We start from the raw sequence: 25,690 nt of genomic DNA, 5'->3' as shown, positions 1-25,690 counted from the left end.
TCTCGCCTTCGCGCCCCCCCCCCTCCCCTTCCCGTGGAGAAAATGACATTTTCGATTTGTTTGCTTTTAAATAGTGAATGTTTCTAGACAGACGGTTTAAAAAAAAAATTAAGATGAAGGCTTTGCTCCTTTACCCTTTTCTTTGTCCTTTTTCCCCCCTTTTCCACCTCAAAAGCAATTTGGCGGGCCCTTGGGGTTGGAAACAATCAAGGGAATTAAAAACTCGGTACTTGCAGAGTTTTTGTAGCAAAGGGTTGGTGTTATTTTGCAGAAGTGGGCGTGCCAGCAGAATGCTCAACAGGTCCCGACACATTCTTCCTTTTTCAAAAAAAAAAAAAATCAGGTCTACTTTTGGTAAAGGGGGCGCATTTCAGCTCACAAAGATCGTGCTTAATTTTTTTTTTAGGTTTGCAGTAGTATCACGTGACAGATTTTTCTTCTTTGGCGTTGGCTATTTAGCAATGTGTGTGAAAGTAACACAGAAACTTGTCAAATGTAGTAGCTTCAGTTGTTTTATTTTCTTTTATTATAAACAATTTTTTAATGACATGGCAAAACAAAAAGTTTTCAAACAACTTCTAAAGATAGGTATTGTAGAATCAAATCGTTGGGGGGTTTTTTTGGCATGGTGTTTTTATTGTTTGTTTTGAAGGTCTCAGAGAAAGTTGATAAGTTCACAAAGCGCGTTTTTATGTTTTGGGGAGGCCTAATATGCCCCCCAAAGGACAGAGGTGACCATAAAACAAACTAACCAAATAAACATTCAGAATAGTGGTTTCCTTTTCCTTTCAACTTGTGAACTATTAAGGGTTGTCCTTTTAAAGGTTCATCTGGTCAAATTTGTCTGATCAATTACTAATGGGGATTGAAACATTCTATATAAACATACAGTAGATTTTGGATGCAATAATGTATTTGATTTTCTCCAAGCAAGTCTGTATGAAATGTAGCTAGTTTATTTAATAGCATGTGTTAAGTACAAATAATTTATTTTTGAATATATATATATTCTTTAAATGGCATTTATGGAGATTATAAAATATGTAAAGGAGTAATTTCTGTTACATTTTCAGTAATTCTGTTGGCATAATTATACCCCTTTTGAAATTTACGTTGGACCAGAGTAAAATACAATTAAATCAGTTGGGTAATCCCAGAACATTACATTTTCTTCCTCCTCTCCCAACCCAGTGTAACAAGTAGAAGTGGAAAGGGGAGAGAAGTTTGGGATGTTAGCCTGTATAGCAATTAATGTTTTTGTTGCCTGGGGAATATTTTTTCTTGATGAAAGTGTCAGTGGTCCCTATTGAAAAAGCATGTGGAAGCTGTAGGATGCAAGTTCTTGTATTTTTCTTTTGCATTACTAGTTGATTGAACTAAAATTTGTAGAGAAGAGTCTTGCAATTAAAATAAGAAATATTGGTTATCTCTGGTTTGAAATAGATAATGTCTATGTGCACATTTCATTTTGTGGTGTGTGGGTGTGTATGTGTACAATTCAGTGACAGATGAAGTAAGATATTCTGAATTAGTAGTTTTCTTCATGTTTAATGATGTAGGTTAAATGCAACTTTAATAAATTGTAAATTTAGAAAGGGGCTTAAAATTACAATTCCAGGCTCTTGGGATGGATTACAAACTTTATTTTAGAAAAGAGTAACAATGGAAAATAATGTCTGTCTTTTTAATTAAGCCATATACTGACTCTCTTTGACTTGCAATGCATTTGATTTTCAGTTGTGAAGTTTTGGGCTAATAGTGATTATTTCTTTTCTTTTACAACCAGTATTAAGACAATGGAGTCCAAAGAATCGCTAAAGTCCACAGGGGAGGAAGCAGGGAAAAGTGTTAATTTCCGTGACAAAGGAGGACTTGTGATGGACTTTCCTCCATCCTTTAGGGGTGGAGCTCCTGTCAAGACTCCAGCATCTACAGCTCCCCTGCCTGCCTCCTCTCAGTCTGACTGCAAGCAGCAACCTTCTCTGTGTGATTTGTCAAAGGGATTAGGAAGCAATGCACCACAGCCAGATCTCTCCAAAGCAGTGTCGCTGTCAATGGGAATATATATGGGCGAGACAGATACTAAAGTGATGGGTAACGAACTTGGATTTCCACAGCAGGGCCAAATCAGTCTCTCTTCTGGAGAAACAGATTTCAGGCTCCTTGAAGAAAGCATTGCAAGCTTGAATAAGACCTCTAGCCTGGCAGAAGGCTCAAAGGGTACAGCATCTCTGGACGTGCCCTTAGAGCCAGGGTTCCCAAGCATGGCTGGTCATGATCGCACTTTAGAGCAAGGAGCTTTAGTGCAAGGCCAAGTTGGCAGTAATGGCGGCAATTTGAAGCTCTTTTCTGAAGACCAAAGCACCTTTGATATTCTGCAGGATTTTGATTTGCCACCAGTATCTCCCGGAAAAGAAACAAATGGGAGTCCCTGGAGAATGGACCCCTTGCTGGATGAAGGCAGCTTGCTTTCACCTCTGGGCGCAGATGAGGGTTTTCTCCTGGAAGAAAAGGATATTGAGGACTGCAAGCCTCCTATTTTACCAGACACTAAGCCTACAATCAATGAGCGTGGGGATATTTTGCCCACCCCCACAGTGCAGATGCCACAAGTGAAGACTGAAAAAGAAGATTTTATTGAACTGTGCACCCCTGGGGTGATAAAGCAGGAGAAAATTGGCCCAGTTTATTGCCATGCTAGCTTCTCTGGTTCTAACGTCCTTGGAAATAAAACATCTGCCATTTCTGTTCATGGTGTCAGCACTTCTGGAGGACAAATGTACCACTATGACTTGAATACAGCATCCGTCTCGCAACAGCAGGATCAGAAACCAGTTTTTAATGCCATTCCATCTCATCCTGCTAGTTCAGAAAATTGGAATAGGTGCCAAGGATCTGGGGATGATGCTCTTACTGCAATAGGAACTTTGAATTTTTCTGGAAGACCTGCCTTCTCGAATGGATATTCAAGGTAAGAAATTTTTTTGTTTCGCATTTGTTACAAGTATAGGTAGTACAATAATATACTCGTTTCTTAAATTGGTAATCTAGTTCTGATTAGTTAGTTACCTGTCACATTGGAGATGTTAACACAATGTAAGTAGAAAAAAACATGGTTAGATTAGATAACAACGTGTCATGTTTTAACAAATGTGAGATAAGAAAAAAAATAAGATTAAACATGTATCTAATTCAAACTAATCTTTTAACCACATTCAGGTTGGTTAAACAAGCAAAGTTGCCTTTTCTCAAAGTTGTGTATATCAATACACAGTTTGGGTGGGTCATCATTGTAAAGTTTTTAAATTATTTTAAATTTTGTTTTTCTTGGTGATATGTTAACCCAATAACCATTAATAGTTTGGATAGTAGTTTTTATCTACGTTATTTAAAAGACAGAATGTGTATGAGCCAAATTAAATTTTGATTTTAAAATTGAGAAATAAATCATAGTAAAACAATTTTTTGCTGACAAAAAAATTATCAGTGGTGTTGTTGCTAGCTATTTGAAATATTTGAGTTGGAAGTTTATAAAAAAATTTCTAGTCTGGTATAACTCTCGTTAAGCTGTAAATAACATTCCATGAAGCTGGCATTTTGTGGCAGCCTTAAGCATATGAACGTAGCTTTTAGAAAATGCTGATGTTTTTTAAACAGAGAACACAGTCTTGCATGTCTAAAATTTGCTTTTGAAATGCTTAGTATAAAGCTGCTAATTCCTTTTATGTTCTCATTTGTTTTTGATGGTTACATTAATATCAGTACTAAAACTAGTTTTATTTTGGATTGTCGTAGGAAAGCAGTTGTATGGTGTTTCTTTCAGTTGAGGAGCATAGTAATAACACTTTTTGAACCTGCTAGGCCAGAGCCTGCTTCCTCACATAGGATGTAGACCATCTTGCTTAGCTAAAAATGAAATTGGAATTTTCTCTTGAAATTTGTGAATGAGCATGTATATCTAAAACATCTCAGGTTGTGAATATTCATCCATCCAGACCTTTAATGGCATAGCGATTATGAATATTGATTTTGATATTTCTTTGTGCAGCACGTAAGAACTACCTTGTCTTCAAAATGAAACAATATGTTCATTTTGAGAATTTTGTATTTAAAACTCCAGGTATTATTAGTACTTATAAAATACTATTAAAAGCAGTTAGTAAATTAGCATTTTTGCTAATCATATGTGTTCGGCAGAGGGGGGAAAATGCCACCAGCAGGGTTTTGGTGAATGGATATTTAATATTCCATATAGGAAGCAAGATCAATATCATACTTAGAATTTCTCAACAGAGAAGTTATAGCTAGAACATAGCTTTATGAGGCTTGAAATTTTAGTTGGGATACCGACAATTGCTTGATCAACAAGGAAAATTTTTAGTTGGTACGACTGCATGTTTATGATTTCTCATGTTTTACTATAATAGGAAACAAACTATTAAATGATATTTTCCCCTTCTGACAATTAAAATTAATGAATGGTGCAAACTGGTAGTTATCCTGCAGTTCAGCATGATCCCTGATCTGAGCCACCAAGCTATTATTTGTGATGGTGGTTGTGATAGCTGTAGTTTGATGTAATGTCTGAATTGTCAGATCATAGCAACATCATAGAAATAGGAGTGTTGAGTAGATAGTAAATGAAAGGAGGCAAGCAGTTTCAAACCATTGTTTGTCTTTACATTTTTGGACGCTAGAAGTATATTGTTCTGAAATAATTATCAGCGCAAACTGTGGTTTGATGTGATGTCTGAACTAAGCTATTTTTTATTGTACATTCCACCTTGATCTTGGAGCTCTTTACCTGTTTATAGAGCCATTATAATAGCATCCTAAGTGACATCAGGAGCAGCATCTGAAACTATTGCCTTGGTTCTTCTGCGGTTACCAGTGTTGGTACCCACCATTAGTATCAAACTCAGAAAATTCAAATTGTCTATATTTAGTTATTACCTGGGAGAGGTTGAATAACAGTAAGTGAAGTGGGAAGAGAAAAGGAAATAGTGAATTAGAAACAAGGAAAACCAAGAGGATTTAAGCCAGAATGTACAAAGGGCAGGTAGTACAATATTATCTGTAAATCAGTGTTTCTCAACCATTGTTGACATGGGTTCCAGGAATATTTCAGGTTTAAGCCATCAAAGTAGCTACTGGAAAGTTTTCCCCCCACGCCTGCGTGTTGAGCATGGTTGCAGTGATGGCAGTACATTCTCAGTCATTGTAGAGAATCTGAGAGCTTCCTCACTCTCTATATCTATTGTGCACGAGCAAATTTAGAGGGGTGAAACATATTGCATATTGGGGGGGTGGGGTGGGTTGAGAATCTTAATATTAAGGGGTTCTTCTGTTTAAAAACCAAATTGGGCTGTATCCATCCATCCATCCATCAGACTTCATGGAGTAAGAATGAGGAGGAGATGTGGCAGAGTAGTAGAGCATCTGATTAGGATGCAGAAGGTCTCAGGTTATATACCTGGCATCTGCAGGTAAAAGGACCAGAAAGTAAGTGATATGAAAGACTACTCATCTGACACCTTCCTTGGAGAGTCCCTGCCAGTTTAAGTAGACAATACTAACATTGCTGGACCAATGGCATGATGCAGTATAAGGCAGCTTCATATTAGTACATCATACTGTGCAAGGACAAAGCCTATTGCTTTTGTCATCTGAATTCAGGCTGAACAAAGAGCCCCAGGTGTTGACTTTGGAAGGGCTCCGAACTGCCCAAATTATGAAGAGTGCCTTGCAGTCCAGCCTCCCAAGCACCAGTAATCCTTACCCCAGGCAGCATCTCTGCATGCAACAACCAGTGGCAGTATCATTCAGTGTGAAGCATCTGTATGTCTAGTTGGCTGAGCTTTTTCCAGCAGACCTGAGCTGCTTTGATTCTGATGAGAAATTGCTGACTGTTAGGTCAGGCCTAATCATTGCAGTCACTGTAGACTCATCTAATGGCATCTCAGCTGGTTTCAGTAGGAGGCCAGACATTCTTCCACAGGATTACTGGATTCACCCTGGAAAAGTTTGCAACATTGTAGTTACAATGTCTACTGCAATATCTTGGCCTTGTCGGGGGGGGGGGGGCACCAATTTATGTCAGGCCACAATGCTTCACTTTCTCAGCTTCACAGGAGGGAGGACAAATATATTATACACCATGATAGAATTTCCAGGCATTGTGGAACAGCTCCCCACATTTGTTGAGCTCTGACTGAGGCATTTTTTTGAGATTTAAAGTTAGTGGGACAGGTTACACTTCATGTAAGAGATGCATGATTGGGTCTTTTGACTTTCCTGTTTATATTGAAATGCAGTTTTAGGGTGCTGGCTGGGGCAGTACTGTTCACACAAATGTTCTACTTCTCCAGAGTGGGCTTCCCTCTGGTAGTTTTAGCTTAATGGAAATGAAGGAACGAAATAAATGAAGAAATCAGAATTGTTAACAGTTTATTTCCTTGTCATCAACCAGAAGGGAGGCTGCAATCAAGAAATCACAAAGGAGAATAAGATGGGGAAAGGCAGTAAAGGGGAAAGTAAAGGGCAGTAAAGATGGGGAAAGGCAGTAAAGGAGACAGAAAAGATTCCAAAGCATAAGGATAAGTTGCTGGTACCCAAGACCAAGATAATTCATGCCATAGTATTTCTCCATTGTTACGTATGTGTGGGAAAGTTGGACAGTGAAGAAAGCTGACAAGAAGAAAGTAGATTTATTTGAAATGTGGTGTTGGAGGAGAGTTTTATGGATACTGTGGACTGCCAAAAAGACAAATAAGTGGGTTGCAGTTCAAATCCAGCCTGAATTCTCCATAGAAGCTAAAATGGCCAAACTGAGATTATCGTACTTGGGTCTCATTATGAGAAGACAAGAGTCAGTGGAAAAGACAATAATGCTAGGAGAAGTTGAAGGCAGCAGGAGAACAGGAAGACCTTACACAGGGGTGGCCAAATTTGATTAACTTAAGAGCCACATAGAATAAATGGGAGCTGAAAGACATGATTGTCAGATGTTTGAGAGCTGCATGACAAGGAAGGGAGTCAGGTAAATAGATGGGAGGAGGGAGGGAGAGGTGGAAAGAAAGCAGCTTTAACCATCTGGTTAACCATCTGGCTTGGCTTGGCTTGGCTTGGAGGAGTGATTTAAAGAAAAAATTGCCTTCTCCAGTCTGGCCGATGGGGCGGTGGGGGCTTGGAGAGCCACACATTATGTGTGAAAGAGTCACATGTGACTCTCGAGCCAGTTTGGCCACCCCTGACTTAACATGAGATGAATTAATTCAACCAAAGAAACCATGGTCCTCAGTTTGTGAGACCTGAGCAAGGCTGTTAATGACACAGTGTTTTTGAGATCACTAATTCATAGCGCTGCCATAAGTCAGAAGCAACTTGATACTTAACACATGCACACAAAACATTGAAGGTTCTGTTTGCAGTTTTCCTATATAATATGCTGTTTCCCCCTAAGTAAGGAGAAATAAAGAACTGATAAATGAATCATTATTAGGTAGCCACAGAAATATTGAAGGTGGGGCTAGGGAATTGGAAAAGCTTTGCTGAAAAAAATGAGGGTTGACATATTGAACTTTCTCCCTCTATATCAGAACAGTTCCTGTTTTTCAAGAAATAGAAGTTACTGTGCCATGAGAGGGAGCAATTTTTCAGAAATAGGCAGGAGGACGTTACCTAGGTTATAAAAATAAATATAAGAGAATATGGAGAAATAGATGCACTAAGTTTAAGAATTATGAAAAGTACAAGTGGGGACCCACAAGACTTGTGGAGGGAATCCCTTTTCCCCTGCTTGCCCATTAGCCTGCAGTGCTGGCTCCACTCTCCCACCTGGCTCATGTGGTGGAAAGCAGTTTCTTTCCCCCTGCCCATCCAGCTGTAGAGGAGAGGTGGCAATGACAGGGTCAGCACCAGCAGGCAAGGCAGTAAGCAGCAACAGCTCCCTTCTCACCTGCAATGCTGCCAACTTGGTGGTGTAGTGAGAGGCACGTCAAAACTAAGAAGGATCTATAGAAAGCAGTATGAAAATTGTGTTGTAATGAGATGCTGAATTATATATATATAATAAGAATCTCATTACAACACAGTTCTATTGTAATGTTATATATATGTATATGCACGTGCCCACATACACACACACACATATAATTTTTATATATAATTTAGCGTCTCATATGTGTTTGTGTATATATGTAGCCCCGTGGCACAGAGTGGTAAAACTGCAGTACTGCAGTCTGAGCTCTCTGCTCATGACCTGAGTTCAGTCCCAGGAGAAGCTGGGTTCAGGTAGCCGGCTCAAGGTTGACTCAGCCTTCCATCCTCCCAGAGTTGGTAAAATGAGTACCCAGCTTGCTCGGGGGGAAAGTGTAGATGACTGGGGAAGGCAGTGGCAAACCACCCGTAAAAAGTCTGCCATGAAAATGTTGTGAAAGCAGTGTCACCTCAGAGTCGGAAATGACTGGTGCTTGCACAGGGGACTACCTTTACCTTTATATGTGTGTGTATATATGTGATGACAACTAGTCACAATCATATCAGTGTTGATCAGATTTCATTTACACAAGAATCCCAGGTAATAATCTTGTTTCAGTCCTCTTCATCAGTCAAACCAATTTAAGTGCGGTATTTTATTATCCAGCTCTAAACTATTTCTTAAAGGCTGTTTAAATTACCATTACCACAATAATATAAATTACTCCCTCATGGGTACCATTCAGCATTTCAAAACACAAATGAATCCAACATGAAGTAATGGTATAGCACCTTGAGGTTATTACCTGGGATTCTTGTGTGAATGAAATCTGATCACCATTGATATGATCATCATGAGATATTGTTGAAGACTCTTACTGCTGTTGATCACTTTAGACTTGAAAAGCAGAGTCTGGAAATCTTCTGTGGAAATTGACCACTGTTGTAATTATTGATGCATATCGCGCTGTCTGTTTATTGCTACTGTACTTTACTGCTAGGTGTAATGAGAGGAGGAGCTCCATTTCTCCCTCCCCCACCCAGAGAGGACTGATGGCAGTGGTGGGGCCATTGGCAGAGGAGGGAGGTTCCAAAGCCTCCTGCTTCTCTTATTTGCTTGTCTGTATAGGAGGGGCAGTGGCATGAGGGGTAGCATCAGCAGTGGGCCCTGGAAGCTCCATTCAGTTGACTTCTGCCTTCAATTCTCTTTAGGGTTATGCTTGTGCAAGCATGGACAATTGTGCTGTTTTCTGAGGGATTTAAACCCCCTTTTTTCTAAGTGTTCTTATTGTTTTGCAGACCTGGGGGGTTCCCCAGGGCTACAGAAGAATACCCCCTATCTCAGTGGTGGCCAAATTGTGACTCGGTAGCTACATGTCACTCTTTCATACATATTATGTGGCTCTTGAAGCCCCCACCGCTTGGAGAATACATTTAGAGTTATAGCTTCCTTCCTTCCTTCCTTCCTTCCTTCCTTCCTTCCTTCCTTCCTTCCTTCCTTCCTTCCTTCCTTCCTTCCTTCCTTCCTTCCTTCCTTGTTCATGTCTTGTGGCTCTCAAACATCTGATGTTTATTCTATGTGGCTCTTACATTAAGTGAGTTTGGCCATCCTTGCCCTATCTGAACCTTACCTCATTCTCTGGGTCTATGAATGTGCACTGAGCTATGATATGCATTAGATATAGGAGGCTCAAAGTAGTGATCAGGCTTGTTCATCTGCTTCATTATCAGAAACGCATACATTTGAGCCTTCAAGACTTGCTGGGATAAAAAATTAAACATAAATTTTCTTCTTCTCCCTTGCTGGCCCTCCTCTGTTTTTATTCCTTTTTCCTGCTCTTCCCCCCTCTCCCCCCACTTTTGCTGTCTTCTCCCTGTCAGTGTGTTTTCATTGCCTCTTCTAGTCAAAAGGTTGCATCCTGCTGGAGTTGCTATACCCTATAATGGCAGCCATGATTTTGTGAGATTTCAGGTGGTACTTTATGTTTGGGGCATATTTCAAACCTGGATCCCCCTGGTTTGTCAAAATATCTGAACCTGGCCCCATTATGTGGATTTTTGATCCTCATGCTGGATGTCAGGTTTGGAATTCAATATAAGATATGTAGTTGTTGCTTTTGTAAATAGGTGATACATTTTAAATGCCAGTGAAATGCATTCTAAATTGAACAAGTCAGCACCATTGAGATAGTTAGTGGAACACAATAAAACATACCTTTTATTAATATCTTTATTTTTAAAATGTGATGTTCACAGTGTTTCAAAAAACTTCTTAAGATCAGAGCATGTGTTGTGATCAGGGTGCAAGACTTAGCAACTGGGAGACAAAAGTTCAAAACTCCATGGAAGTTGGTGGGTAACTTTGACTATGTCTGACTAACTTAACTCACAGGGATTTTGTTGTACTAAAATTGAGTAAGCACATAATAATGTACAACATTGAACTTCTTGGACAAGAGCAGGATAAAAAATGGAACATAAAATAAATTCCACTTATTAATTTTATAAAAAATATATATATTGGTTGAGATGTGTTGAGATGTTTTGTACAACAGTGACTCGAAACAGTGTGACTCCAGCAGAAAATATATGCCTGTGTCTTTTAATGACTTTTAATGTGAGAAAGATATGTTGATGTGGTAAAATAGATCTAGACTGCCCTGGCTTTGGTTGAAGAGATGATTTTCAGATAATTAGTACAAGAATGTTGTACTGGCTGTGTTTCCACTCTACCCTGTTTTAAATTTAAATTTTGCTTTCCCACTGTTGGTGACAATAAAATACTAGTAAAAATGCTGCTTATTAGCAGTTTTCATAAAGGCAGTTGTCTTATAGTGATTAAAATGTGTAAATTTTTTATATTAAAAATGAATGCTACTATTTAACAGTCTGTGGAGGAAGACTTGTTTCCACCTAATTTTTTTCCTTAGAATTGAAAAACGGCAATAGTTAAGAAAAAAATTAAGAAATTCATTTTAAAATAGTCTCAAGTTTTAATTGAATAGAACATCACAATTTTTCCCTCTTCAATCATGTTTTGTATTACGGACATCTCTTATATTAGAGCCCTGAGAAATTTCAATAAAGATCTTTATCAAAATTTCAATAAAGAAATTTCAATAAAGATCTTTATCAAAATTCCTTAGAAGTGTCAAAACTTCAAGCAGTCAGTCACCTTCAGTCTTTTCATCTCCAAGACATACTTTGGGTTGCTCTGACAATTATGTTTTCAGGACTGGTTGAACAGTTGAGTAAAAAAAGATTTTGTCTCAGTGCTCTCTTCTCCCTCCCTCCCTTCCCCCTTCCTCAACTCTTTTACTTTGTTGTTCTGGGCAGGACTTCATTAATTTTATTTTGGTTCATTAGCTACTTGGAAAACATAATTTTTTTTAATTTTAGGTAGTATCTTTAGGTAGAGAAGCAGTTTAAGTTGTGAAATTTATTACTTTTCATGTTTATTATATCCAAGTGTGGCTATAGTACTCACCCCATCTTGGTTCAAGCTGCAATCTAGTTGTCAAACTGTGTCTCACAACATTCCAGTTGAAAACTGATTCTCTGCATGGGTTATACCATGGGTTATACCATTCTTTTTGAATGTGTGTGAATAACTACCTAGATACTCCAGCATTATACATCTCATCTTCAGAAAAAGATAGCACCTCTGGTAAATAACTGTCTTCTTTCTCCAGAATGTTATCATTTGGTGAGAGGGAGGGAGGGGTGGGGGACCAAAAATGAGAACAAAAAATGCAAACAGCTTCCAGCACTATGTCTTGGTATTACAAGATCTAGTGCAGTGGTGGCCAAACTGTGGCTCAGGAGACACATGTGGCTCTTCCACACATATTGTGTGGCTCTCGAAGCTCCCACCACCCTGTCAGCCAGCTTGGAGAAGGCATTTCTCTCTTTAAATAACTTCCCCAAGCCAAGCACCTGGCAACTTGAAGAATGCATTTAAAGTTGAAGTTGTTTTCTTTCCACCTTTTCCTCCCTCCCCACCTATTTGATTTCTTTCCACCTTTTCTTCCTTCCTCCCTTCTTGTCTTGCTGCTCTCAAACATCTGACGTTCATGTTTTGTGGCTCTCAAACATTTGGCATTTATTCGGTGTGACTCTTACATTAAACAAGTTTGGCCACCCCTGATCTAGTGTTTCTGTGCATCTTTTTATATGTTAATAGAGGGACTGTTTTGTAGAAAAAGCCCAGCAGGAACTCATTTGCATATTAGGCCACACACCCCTGATGCCAAACCAGCCAGAACTGTGTTCCTGCTGTTAAAAAAAGCCCTGTGTTAATAACAGAATTACCAATTTGTTGTTCCTCTACAGGTTTAATAATAAGTTGTTTGGACAAATGAGAAGGAAGTCAGAGCACAGTTCTCTGAATATTTCCTAATATGCAAAAATTGCTTCTGATTTCTTTTCTGCTGCTTACTAGCATTGTTGATATGATAAACAGACTAAATAATGAAGTCTGCTTGCCAATCTCATTTTCTTTTTTTCTTGTAATACAATTTTGGTCAGAAATTTAGGTAAGTTCATTGTGGGATGCACAGTTTTCTTAAAATATAATCAGCTAAATCTGGGAATCTACTTTGATTTAGAAGACATGTTGGCTTTTTCTGTAACTTAAGATTTGTTTCACTTGTCATATCTCTGTGAGAAATTTTACTGTCACTAATGTGCCAGCCAAGAGCTGGAAATCATATATGTATTTATTGGGATTATACAAGATTTAATCTAAAGCCAGATCAGCAGTCTGCTCTTTTGCTGCTTTATTAAATTATTGGGGTTCCCATAACTTATGTATTCAGCTTCAGAAGGGTTAAGTCTTCCATGTATTTGAAAGGTCAGATTACAAGAGAGAATTGCAGCCCTGGTTGAACAGTTGAGTAACAACTACTTGCTCAGAATTCTTGCTATCGAAGAATTCCCCTCCGTGGCCGAGTTCCTTCCCCGTGGTCCGGGCGGAGGACGTTCAGGGAGCGATACAGGGACTGCGCACCGGCCAGGAGCTTTACCTGCCCTCTCTGATATTTCTGAACATCCCAGAGGGACGGGAAAGTACTTCTGGCCAGCGCACAGTCTCAGTATCGCTCCCTAATCCTCCTCCAGGTGGAGGAGGATTAGGGAGCGATATAGACACTGTGCGCCGGTCAGGAACTTTCCTCACCCTCTCTGACGTTTCCGAACATCAGAGAGGGACAAGGAAGGGCTTCTGGCCAGTGCACAGTGTCTGTAGCGCTCTCTGAGTGCTGCAGGCGGCATGGGGTGCAGGGGCTGGAGTGCGGTGTGGCATGCAGCGCCGAAGATAAATAGAGAAGAGGGGGCTGTTGGGCCACCCTTGGTGACCCGATATTGAGGCTTCCATGTCCCAGTACCGGGTTGCGACCCTGCAAATGGGAAACACTGCTGTAGAGAATACTATAATCAAGCATACCTTTAATTTTGGGGATAGTGCTTTAAAAATTATGATTTAAGCAAAGGCTACTTTATGCGTTGTGCATAGTTTACACAGTATCACATTTCCTCTTTATTTTAGCAGTGTTGGCTACTACTTTATGGCTTTGATAAATGAAAAATGTTCTGTTGTTTGTTCAGACATTCCCTAAGAGTTAAAATCTTACTCATCAATACACTTCCTGCTCTTAACAGAATAGAAAGCGAAGTGGAATGTACACTTTTATTAGTAGTTGGGAACAAATAGTTTTTTTTGTTTTACAATTAGGACCAGTTCCCTCTAAGTTGAGTTAGTGTGAGCTAGCTCACAGTTTTTTAGCCTCCAGCTCACACATTTTTGTCTTAGCGCAGGAAAAATGGCCCCAGAGCAAACAAATGTATGCAGCAGCTCACGACTTTAATGCCAGTAGCTCACAGAGTAGAATTTTTGCTCACAAGATTCCACAGCTTAGAGGGAGTATTGGTTGGGACATAGCCAAATTGCAAAGCATAAGACTTTCCCTCTTAGGATACTGTAAAGCAGTCCTTCCCTATGAAGTGAGTTAAATATTTATTTAAAACAAATCTTTATGACCTGTACTAGTTAATAAAAGCTGCAGTTGCAAGCATTCTTAATAGACATTAAGACATATTGAAAGAGACTTTTCTCCATGGCCCACTGAATGAGGTGCACCTGGTTAAGACTGTAAATGTGTTGGGTATCTGGTTTTAATTTAAATGCTAGATAACCCTTTTGTAACCTAGCTGTTTAATTTAGAAGAAAAACATTACTTTAGATGAAATTTAAAACAAGGAAATGGAGGATTTAAAGTAAACTATAATGTATGCAAATCAGGAAAAATTCCATTAAGGACCATGTTACAGAACACCATTTGTTTGTATTTGTATATGTTATGTTTTAAGATTAGCTCCATATTAAAGGTAATCACTGAATTCCTTGCTTACAGCTCATTTATCATGAGATCATTCCTTCTGCAAATAACTTCCTCTGAGAAAATGGATGGTACGAGGAAGTAGAAAAATTAGATTCATTTTAAATCTTTCTATATTCCCGCCCCTTTATGTTTTAAAAAAGCATAATCTATATTGCACTTTTATATGAAATTTATTTGGAAGTTATGCCAAATTAAGTTTTATTGAATTTCAGGTATAGGAAAGAGGAAAAGGAAGATTCTATAGGAAATTATGGGAAAATCAGGTTTGGAGGAAGAGAACAAATGTCTCACTTTTTCTTTCTTGCTACATATACATCTGGTTCAATCACAACTCAAATCTATATATCATTTACAATTGGTATCTTCTATTTTGTCTCTTATAACATTCTATCTCTTTATAATTCTTACTTTAGCTTACAAATACACATTTCTTATAATTGCATCATCTTATTCAGTATTTTTATACAGTACTCACTCCTTATCTTATATTCTTATATACAAATACATTGCCGCTTAGTTGTCTCAAATTCCAAACTTATACTATATCCAACCAATCATACAGTGGCTGCCAGATCTTCTTATTGTCTTGTATATTTCGTTCTCATCATTTTGCAGAAAGCTGTTTCTAAGAGTTTAGGTATTTTTTGCATTTTCCATTGTTTTGCTTATATTATTCTTGCTGCAGTTACTGCATGAATAAAAAATTTGATTATTGGTTTGGGAAGCGAATCTTGGCAAATATTCAATAAATACATCCAGGTTTATGCTGCAGATTAATCTAAAATTTTCTGAAGACAATTGTGAATTTGTTTCCAGTAACTTTTCACTAAGTCGCAGTGCCACCATATATGATAAAATTATTCTTTCAATTTTTGACACTTCCAGCATTTATTTGGAACATTCGAGAGCATCTTCACCAATTTGTTTGGTGTAATATACCACCTATAAAACATCTTATAAAAATTTTCTTTGAAAGTGACTGATCTTATAATCTTAATATTTTCTTTCCATACACTTTCACAGACAGCTAAATCAATATAGCCAGTATTTTGCACCCATTTCACCATGTTATCTTTTACTATTTCATCCTGCTTTTTCATAGTCAATAAGTAATTATAAATTTTTTGAATCATTTTTTCTTCTGGTCCTGTTATAATTTGGTCATATTTGTTTTTCTGTTTTGCAAAACCCGTTTCTTTGTCTTTCATATATCTAGATTTTAATTTTATTTTCATCCACCAATCTAGCATTTTATTTTTTTCTATTTTTAGAGTATCAAGTCTCATCCAGTAAGTTCTCATATGTGAGAATTTCTTCAAACTTTAATAACTTTGGTTGGCTCAATGCTTCTAAAGGTGATATCTATTTCTGAATATGCCTATATGAGGTTTTATCCACTTCCAAGTTAGATATATCGATCTCCTAATTTCATGTATATTAAATACATTCTTCGCCAACACCTTTTGATACCAAAGATATGAGTGCCAGCCACTTGTTAAATCAAAACCTTCCAAAATTAGCAACTTTTTTGTTCTTTAAAGTAATCCATTCTTTAGAAGTTATATATGGATAAAAAACTTGTTTCACATTTTGGTCTCTAGCTAGATTTTCTTGTGCCAGGAAGAATCTAAGAATACACATGGGACATCTGATATGCAGAAGCTTGTAAGCGAGAGGAGACTTCTTCACAAGAGGCAGACTCCTAATCACATGTGAGTTGTGGCTCTAAAGTTATAACAGTTGTGTGACTAGAGTGGTCACGTAAGCAGGGCTTCAGTGAAAGTCAATCACTGGCAAATTGGTCAACTTCACATGAATTGACAAATGTGTCACAGTTTATGGATGATTAATAGTTCATTTTTGTCACTTGAGAAGATTTACCAGTGTGTTAGTGAGAGGGAGAGCAGGAGATGGCCAACTGAGTGGTGATGATAGCTTAAGGCTATCTTGAGCATATTTCACACTAGCACAGCACTCGCGCTTGCTCTCTCCCCCTCCTTGGTGTTCTCCAGTATGATATGATCCAGTATGATATGAGTCCAGTTGTATTCCTTTGTACTATTTAATTTAGTTGGGAAATATAAGCAAACTAAAATGTACAAAACATACTACTTTAATCATCTTCTGTTTAATATTTGTAAATAATTCATGGAATCCAAAGAGAGTCCCTTAAGCAAGCAGCTTTTTTTTGAAGCTGAAGAAAGGGGTGTGTATCTTCAGTTACTGCCGAACTCTTGCTGTCCCAGGTGTAGCCCCTGAACAACATTGAGCACTGTTCCAGAGAGGCCCTTTCAAGTATGGCTTTATTTATTTTGAGGGCGGGGGGAGTTACAAAGGTCTGTGCCAGGAAGAAGGTGATGGGAAAGCAAAACTCTTTTGGTTACAAGCCAATGTTTATGACTGAACTAAATGTAACAGGGGTGGCCAACGGTAGCTCTCCAGATGTTTTTTGCCTACCACTCCCATCAGCCCTAGCCACTGGCCATGCCACTGTGGCCAGACTTGCTTAATGTAAGAGCCACATAGAATAAACATCAGATATCTGAGAGCAGGAAGGAAGAAAAAAATGGGAGAGGGGGAAAGAAAACAACTTTAAATGAATTCTCCAAGCTGCTGGCTGATTTGGCTTGGACAAGTGTTTTAAAGAGAGAGATGCCTTCTCCAAGCCGACCAATGAGATGGTAGGGGCTTTGAGAGCCACACAATATGTGTGAAAGAGCCACATGTGGCTCCTGAGCCGTACTTTGGCAACTCCTGAATTAGAGTGTTAGATGTTATGATCCATAAACGTATGCCTGTGCACAGGTACAAACACGTTGTAACCTGTGATGGGGGATTAGAAATTTTTCTGCAGAAAATTTTCCAGTGCTAGATTTCTCTGAGAAAAATTTCCCACCTGACATATGTAAATAATAGTCTATGTTTCTATAGTTGTCCAGGCTTATGAAATGAATCGTGTTGTGGGCTAAATCTGGGATGTGAAGCATGGATAAACTCCAGTGTTTGTATTGCTACAATTATTCACATCTTTAAATTGTGTGTTTAAATTTGAATCTAAATTATTTGATTCTTATCAGTGCTAATCGATTCCATCTTGTGTATATACAGGCATGCTAAATGCTAACTGTGCTCATGTGAGGGTCAAGTTATATGGTACAGTCCAGTAAAAATTATAGTTAACCCCTTTCAGACAGTTGGAATTTAAGTTTGCGCTGGCCAAATCACACTTGGCTACTTCAAAAGATCTTTCTTGCAGCTAACTTTTGTGGAGATTGTGCCCCATGTTTGAATTTTATTGAATAATGTACTTAATTAGTAGAGAGTCAGTTTGGTGTAGTGGTTAAGAGTGGCAAACTCTAATCTGGAGAACTGAATTTGATTTCCCAGTCCTCCACATTAAGGCAGCTGGATGACCTGTGGTCAGTCACAGCTCTCTCAGAGCTCTCTCAGCCGCACCTACTTCACAGGGTGTTTGTTGTGGGAAAACAAAGAGAAGGTGATTGTAAGCCGCTCCAGGATTTCCTCTGGTAGTGAAGGGCAAGGTATAAAACCAACCCTTGCTGGATCAGGGGAGTGCTTTAGACATTGCTTATCTTGATAAGGTTCCACGTAATATTTTTGTTGTCAAGTGGGTAAAATGTGGTGTGGCTCCTATTACAGATCACACCCAAAAAAGTACTTGTTAACGATTCTTCATCCTCTTGAAGAGGAGTGACAGATGGAGTGTCTCAAGGATCTGTCCTAGGACCTGTTTTATTCAACATCTTTATAAATGATTTGGATGAAGGAATAGAGGGAATGTTTATTAAATTTGCAGATGATATTAAATTGAGAGAAGTAGCAAATATGGTAGAAGACAGAGTCAGAATACAGGATGATTTTGACAGGCTGGAAAACTGTATTAAAACAAAATTAATTTTAACAGGGATAAATGTAAAGTTCTGCATTTAGATAGGAAAAATCAAATGCATTATTATAAGGTGGAGGCCACTCGTCTTGGCAACAGTATGTATAAAAAGGATCTAGGGGTCTTAGTGGACCATACATTGAACATGAGTCAGCAGTATAATGTGGTGTAGCTAAAAAGGCAAATGCAATTTTGGGATGTATCAACAGAAGTATAATGCCCAGATCATGTGAAATGATGGTATCACTTTACTCCACTCTAGTTAGATCTCACCTAGAGCAGGGGTGGCCAACGGTAGCTCTCCAGGTGTTTTTTGCCTACAACTCCCATCAGCCCCAGCCAGCATGGCCAGTGGCTGGGGCTGATGGGAGTTGTAGGCAAAAAACATCTGGAGAGCTACCATTGGCCACCGTTGACCTAGAGTATTGAATATTGTGTTCAGTTTTGGGCACCATAATTCAAGGAGGATATAGACAAGCTGGAATGTGTCCAGAGGAGGACAATGAAGATGATGAAGAGAACTTTAAAACTTTTAGAAAACTAGGATGATTGGTTGGTTGGTTGGTTGGTTATGAATAAGTGATCATGTTTTTACTGTAATAGTAACAATAATTTGGTTTTGTTTCTGAGAAAATTTTTGAAATTTTGACATTTTGAAAGATACGTTTCTCTGATTTTTTCTATTGACTTTCCCCACCTTTTCTCCTCTTTTTCTTTTCACCCTTTTAAACATTTTTCTTTTTATGTATAAAAACTTTCAATAAAATAATATTTTAAAAGTAAAAAATAGATTGCAGGAAATGCTTTTAAAGACAAGGCGAGCATGTGGTAGGTTTATATAGCTCTTAAATCCAAGATGCATTTCTGCACCTAGAAGGATACCTGTTGTTCCATTTTTCAGAGTATTCCATTAATGTTTCCAGATATTCCTGACCTCAAACCCTGCCCTTTTAAGATTACCAATTTTCCAACAAGATAGATCCAGGGGGCAGCCTTGTTGGTCTGAAGTAGTAGGACAAAGCTGGAGTCCTGTAGCACCTTTTAAGACCAATAAAGTTTTATCAAGATGAATGTAAGCTTACATGTGCTAAAAGCACACTTCATCGGACAGTAAGTCAATGCTGTAAAGAAACATGTAAATTGACTTGGTTATCTGATTCAGATCACTGATGTTATAACATTAAATGCACCCATGCCAAAAGGAACCATTAAATTCAAAAGCTGTCTTATTATCTGTGATCACATAGCCTTTAATTTGTGGAGGATCTGGCTCTTCTATCTATGTTCAATCTATGTACGTAATTCATTGAATCAAAGCAGTTGAAAACTCATTCATTGGAGATGGTAGTCATCAACTTGGGGAGGGGGGAGGCTGAAGCTCAGAAATATAAAGCAGAACATTGTGAGACACAAACACCTGCCAGAGTGAGGTATTGAGAAGGATCTGTGGACAAGCATCCCATTTTGGCCAGTTTCATGGTTTCTTGCATGTGCTTGGTGCATGCCCTCTCCAAAATTTTGACATATTGTTGGCAGTAATAGGCTGGCTCTTTTTGTAGATAAAACATACCGTATTTTTCGGACCATAAGACGCACTCCCCCCCCAAAAAAAGTGTGTGGGGGAGTGTGTGCGTGTTATGGAGCGAAGGTACCTTCCTCGGGGGGGGGATCCATTGCCTCCGCCTCTGATCCTGGCGCTTCCCCCTCGCCTGCCTGCCTGGCTCCAGCTTCTTCCAGCAAGCGCTGGGATCGCTCCACGCTGCCTCCACCACAAACCCAGCGCTTCGCGAGCACCGGCTGTGGAGGGGGCAGCGTGCTTCCTTCGTGCCTGTCTGCCTGGCTCCAGCTCTGATGCTTAAAGCAAGTGCTGGGATCGGAGGGCGGAGGGAGTGATCCTGGCGCTTGCTGTAAGCATCAGAGCTGGAGCCAGGCAGACAGGCACTGAGAAAGCACGCTGCCCCCTCTGCAGCCGGCGCTCGCGAAGCACTGGGTTTGCGGTGGGGGCAGCGTGGAGCAATCCCAGCGCTTACTGGAAGAAGCTGGAGCCAGGCAGGCAGGTGCAGGGGAAGCGCCAGGATCGGAGGCGGAGGCAGCGGGTAGCCCCCCAGGAGGAAGGTGCGTACTATGGTCTGGAGCGCCTTATGGTCTGAAAAATACGGTAATTGTTTTCCTCATGCCTTTTTTGTAAGTAAAGAAATAAATAAACCCTGTCCTTAGACATTTGATCCACACAAAAATTATTTACAGTGGGAAAGGGCCTCAATTAATCCTGATTTCTTCAGCATTAAAAATGTAGGAGAAATACCCTTTGCATAGGGACATGATTCATTGTATTCATGAATTTTATTATGAAACTTTCCATGGTGACTGTGACAGAACAGGTACCTGCCCTCAATCCTTGCAGCTGTGCAGCCGTCTGAGGCTTGCAAGTCCCGCTGCCACCCTACCCCACCCCCTGGTGGGTGTAACCTTTCCTTAGTTCACTGCCACCATTCACTGAGTTTGTCACTGCTGTCTTAGAGGGACAGTGAGACCCTTCTGGCTGAATCTCCTGGTTTGGAGGGAAAATCGCCAATATTTGGGGTGGCCCTGGAGAGTTGGCAACCCAAAAACAGCCATTTCCTTTTCTTGGTAACGTGCACAGCGGGGGAGACTTAAATGGTCAGAGCACGACGGCAGTAGTTAAATTAAAAAATATATAAGTATTTATTCAAACTATTTACACTATAAACAGGGAGCACATATATTGATTGAGTAAGGCACACTACATGGGAAAACTTAAACTGGACCAGCAGGGCACAAATAAAACAGAAGAAAAATGCAGTCATCTCTCCCTACACACTTCCCTATCTTCTCTGCCTGGGAGGTTGCAGTGCAAGACAGGGTCTCTTCTCCAGCAGCTCTCCTTCACCTCTCTCTCTCTCTCTCTAGAGAGGGCAGGAAACCTCTAGTGTACCGCAGACTGGTTGCAGCTGAATGCCTTGGATTCCAACTCTGACTTACAGGGTTCTCCACCTCTGTGGCCTGGTCACCCTGCACAGCCCTTCCACAGGAGTCTCTCCTACTTGTCAGTAGCTCAAAGACTGCCTGTTCCTGGTTGGATAGGAGTCTATATAGAGGTTGCCCCGCCCCTTGGGAAAGTTCTTCTTTTTCCCCGCACTTTTTAGGCCCAAGGGCTGCTGGACCTTGTAGGTCAAAGGAGGAGGACATTTTAATATCTAAAACTACAAACAGCAGCCATTTTAAAACCAGCCAACTGCCAGCACTTTAACCATTTCGTTACAGTGACACACATCAGTTTTCCTTTTACTGTAACTGTGTGGGAGGTCAAGCTTCTCTAGAATCAACTCTTTAACAATAAAGTGGGAAATACAAGAAAATGCAATTCAGTGACCCAGGACTTGACATGCTCTGCATTTACCTGTGGAAAGGCAACAGCCTCTAGAGCAAATGCCATGTCTTCCTGAGGGGAAAGAATCAGTTCTTTATATGCAGCTCCAGCACCCTCCTGTTTCTCAGAGGGGAATAGGGCAGATGGACAACCTACAGAGGTACTTTCTGCTCCTCCAACATATTCTGAATTATCCACACAGTCAGAATAGAAGTTATCATTTTTAATGTTAGACACATGCATCACACTTGTATTTGACAGCTTTCATGCCATCACTGACATTTCTTGCACACTCATTCAGTTCTTCGAAGTCAGCAGAAGGATCATCCTTTTGGTGAGCCTTATAACATAATGAGGAATGTCAATTCCCTTCTCCCACCTTATGTAATAACATGTCATGTGTCTCTTTACTTGACTTAGATATTTATTTAAATACTAGTAATAAGGCCCATTGTGAAGAAAAATACAACGGGCTCTAGAAAGAGGCTCTGGGGGATTGCCCCGCCCCTTACTGTCTTCCACCCACCCAAGTGAAGACAAGCGCTTCCCCCCTACCTGAAGGGGAGCTGATGTCTGTCATCTGGAAAGCAGTTGTAATTCTGAGTGATCTCCAGCCCTCACCTGGAGATTGGCAACAGTGGTTCCCCAGGAGGAAATGGCATTGTATCTGAGGTCTTATCCCTCCTCAAAACCCACCCCTTAAATCTTCAGGAATTTCCTAACCTGGAGGTGGCAACCGTATCTCCTTCCCTTTATATGTCTCTCTGACTTCAGCTGTCCATTGCCTTCCCTCTCCCTGAAACCTCTACATAGGAAAAGAACAATCTTTCTTCACAGTGGTGGTGGTGGGGGAGGCCAAAGCAGCCTATATCATTCTCCTCTCCCCAGTTTGATCTGCACAACCTTGTAAGGTAGGTTAGGCTGAAAGTCTGTGACTGGCCCAAAATCACCCAGTCAGCTTCCACAGCAAAAACCTGTGTCTGGCAGACCCCCCCCTCCCCGAAAAAAACCCTTGGCTTTCACTCAGCTCCTCACCCTTGCTGTCTTCGCACCCACCTTGCAGCTGAAACAGACACCAGCTTTCCAACCCCCCCCCCCCATGCGCGTGTGCCCATGTCTGTGCTGGCTCAAAGCCCTAAAAAAAGGTCCAGAATACCAAGAAGGAAGAATAATTGGGGGGGGGGGGGTGCAGGAGGAGTATGACAGTGGTCACACAGGCACTGAAGCACAGCATTCCTTTTGTTTGCATTCCATTGGTGTCACCTTTTCCTGTCATATCCAGCCTTGTGGTATTTAGTATCAGTGTGACCTTGTGGCATGATTTTTTTTTGTCCTGGCATGGTTGTGTTATGGTATACCATAGAGTATGCACCTCAAGGCAGGTATTTTCTGTAGGGGAATTTATCTAACCTCAGTTTTCCATATTCTCCCCCTTCCCTGTGGCATCTACCTAAGAAAAGTACAGTCTTTCTCCACAATGGGAATAAAAGCAGGAAGCAAGCAACCTCAGCAGGGTATAATGACACAGCCCTCACCTGGAGATTAGCGAAACTATAGGATCTTAGCGTACAGCTGTGTAAATTAAAAAACCGCTAATCGCTATTTACTCACCTGGAGATTGACAACAATGGTTCTCCAGGCAGAAATGGCTATTTTGAGATTGAATTCTATGTCATGGTATCATCCTTTCTCAAACTCACCCTCTCCAGGCTCCACCCATCATATCTCCAGGAATTTTCCAACCTGGAGTTGGCAACTGCTAATTCACATTGGCTATCAAAGAAAGACTGCTCTATGATAGGGCCTAGTTAAGTCATGGCAGCTGGGTGGCATCAGGTCACTCAGAGTGTTGCCAGGTCTAGGGTAGCCAACCTCCAGGTGGAGCCTGAAGATCTCCTGGAATGACAACTGAACTGAATTCCATCCAGGAGAAAATAACTGCTTTGGAGGGTGAACTGTATGTTATTCTATTCACCTGAGGCCTCTCCCTTTACTGAGAAAAGCAGCCTGGGTTGCCTAGCAACAGCCTCTGGCTAGCACTTCCTGGGGAGGGAGCACTCCCAGCGTGGCCTTGCCTCCCTGGCTATTTGTGTAACTTTTGGAGGCTGCATGTGCTGGGAGGCCTTTCGTGAGGCTGGTTGACAGAGAGGACACAGAGAAGAGTTGGCTGTCTCTGAGATAATACTGTTAACATTCTTGGGCCTGAGTAGGTGGGGGCAGAGGAACTGTTCACTGTTTGCTTTGCAGTAGCATTGCCAAGGCGGGGGGGACTGTCCTAGGCTTCTTACAATATGCCCTGAGGAGAGGCAGTAGTGATCAGTAAGCCCCCAGGAGAATCTGTCAGCAGAGAATTGTCTTGCTCAGAGGTCAATGGCCTTCTGGTGGGGTTCTGGCCTGACAGGCCCAGCAGTAAGTGGGTCACAGAGAGGCTACCCAAGGACACGGAGGAGTGGTGACAGATGGAGTGCAAGGCCACTCCTGTGGTTGCCACAACTTCCAATAAAAATTGAGGGATATGCCAATGGGTTGGGCTTTTCTTATATCTACAAAAATGTAGGGATGTGCCAACACATTGTCTTTTATTATATCTGTGATGCTGCTTTAGCATGTATGAGTAGTTTTCTCATATGAAAGTAGGGGGGGGGAGTTGCAGATAGACAATGCAGATCTTGTCACAAAGTGTTGCAGCAGCAGTCTAATATAGTCAGTTGTAACGGCATATTTTGATATTGAATAAAGTTTGTAACATTGAAAGCATTGAAGTTTTCAATTTTATCATATACATTAATTGTGGACAAGATTAGTTACATTTAAAACAATAAACATTGAAATACAGTAGACATAGGAGATCCTTTCTATGATAAAAGCCCTGTGGTGAGGTCAAGATCTCTTAGATCTCTTGGTTTAGGGGTACACTTCATAAACCACTGGCCCATCATGCATCAGTCACCACCTATGGGCTCCCATTGGCTGACTCCCCTGCCAGACCCAGGACAGATGAGGATTGGGCAACTGGGGAAGCAACTCGGCAGTAGCTGCTGCTAGGCAACTGACAGAAGCTGTTACTTCTGGTAGTAATATGCAACCAAGCTTGGTTCTCTCAGTAAAAGGCAGGGAGGAAGAGGCCCTTCCCAGGCCTGTTTTGGCCTTTATGGGAGAACTCATTGGGCCCAGTCCTGACTACAGTTGCTAGCTCCAGGTTAGTGGGAAATTCCTGGAGATTTTGTGATGGAGTCTACGGAAGCCAGAGTTTGGGGAGAGGCCTTGGCTGAATGTAATACCATAGAGTCCGCCCTCCAAAGCAGTTATTTTCTCCATGGGGAGACAGATCTGTTGTCTATAATTCAGTTCTGATACCAGAAGATCTTCAGGCTCCACCTGGAGGCTGGCTGCCCTAAGCCTGGCAGCACCCTCTGAGTGACTTGATACCACATGACTGGCGTGGCTTAACTAGGCCTGGCTGCTTGCTCCTGTTCAGCAGCAGCCCCCCTATGACATCCATTGTGATTTAGTGTCTGCCAACTCCAAGTTGGGAAATTCTTGGAGATTTGAGGGGTGGAGCTTGGAGAGGGTGGGTTTGAGGAGGGGTGGGACTTCAGACAGGTACAGTAGCATAGACGCCACCCTCCAAACCAGCCATTCTCTCCTGGGGAACTGCTGCTGCTAATCTCCAGGTGAGGACTGGAGATCACTCAGAATTACAACTGTTTTCTAGATGGCAGAAATCAGCTCCTCTGGAGAAGGGGGGGGGGGGGAAGGAAGTGAATGCCTTCACTTGGGCGGGTGGGAAGATAGCAATGGGGGCACTCATCCAGAGCTTTTTTCTAGAGCCCGTTGTATTTTTCTTCACAACAGACCTTATTCCTAGTCATTATATAATACTGTAGATTATATTACATAATTTTAAAATTCTTTTTGTGTTAATATGTTTTTATTTGAGTTTTTTAAAAAAAATATTTTATTGGAGTTTTTAAGGGGATGCAGTATAGAAAAAAGGGGGAAAGCATAAAAATTATA

At 40.6% G+C, this 25,690-nt stretch overlaps 1 protein-coding gene across 1 annotated transcript in view; it reads left to right on the top strand.

The window, feature by feature from the left end:
• Positions 1 to 1,796: 1,796 nt before the first annotated feature.
• NR3C1 (nuclear receptor subfamily 3 group C member 1) overlaps positions 1,797 to 25,690 on the top strand; it is a 124,892-nt gene continuing 100,998 nt past the window's right edge. Inside the window, exon 1 of the mRNA XM_060240535.1 lies at positions 1,797 to 2,971. Within this exon, the coding sequence (XP_060096518.1) occupies positions 1,797 to 2,971 (1,175 nt within the window). The remainder of the gene's footprint in view (positions 2,972 to 25,690) is intronic.

The sequence above is a fragment of the Heteronotia binoei genome, chromosome 5 (genome assembly GCF_032191835.1).
Source record: "Heteronotia binoei isolate CCM8104 ecotype False Entrance Well chromosome 5, APGP_CSIRO_Hbin_v1, whole genome shotgun sequence".
In the NCBI taxonomy this organism is placed as follows: domain Eukaryota; kingdom Metazoa; phylum Chordata; class Lepidosauria; order Squamata; family Gekkonidae; genus Heteronotia; species Heteronotia binoei.
Note: the sequence above shows the minus strand (reverse complement) of the source record. Positions and strands in the feature narration are given on the sequence as shown.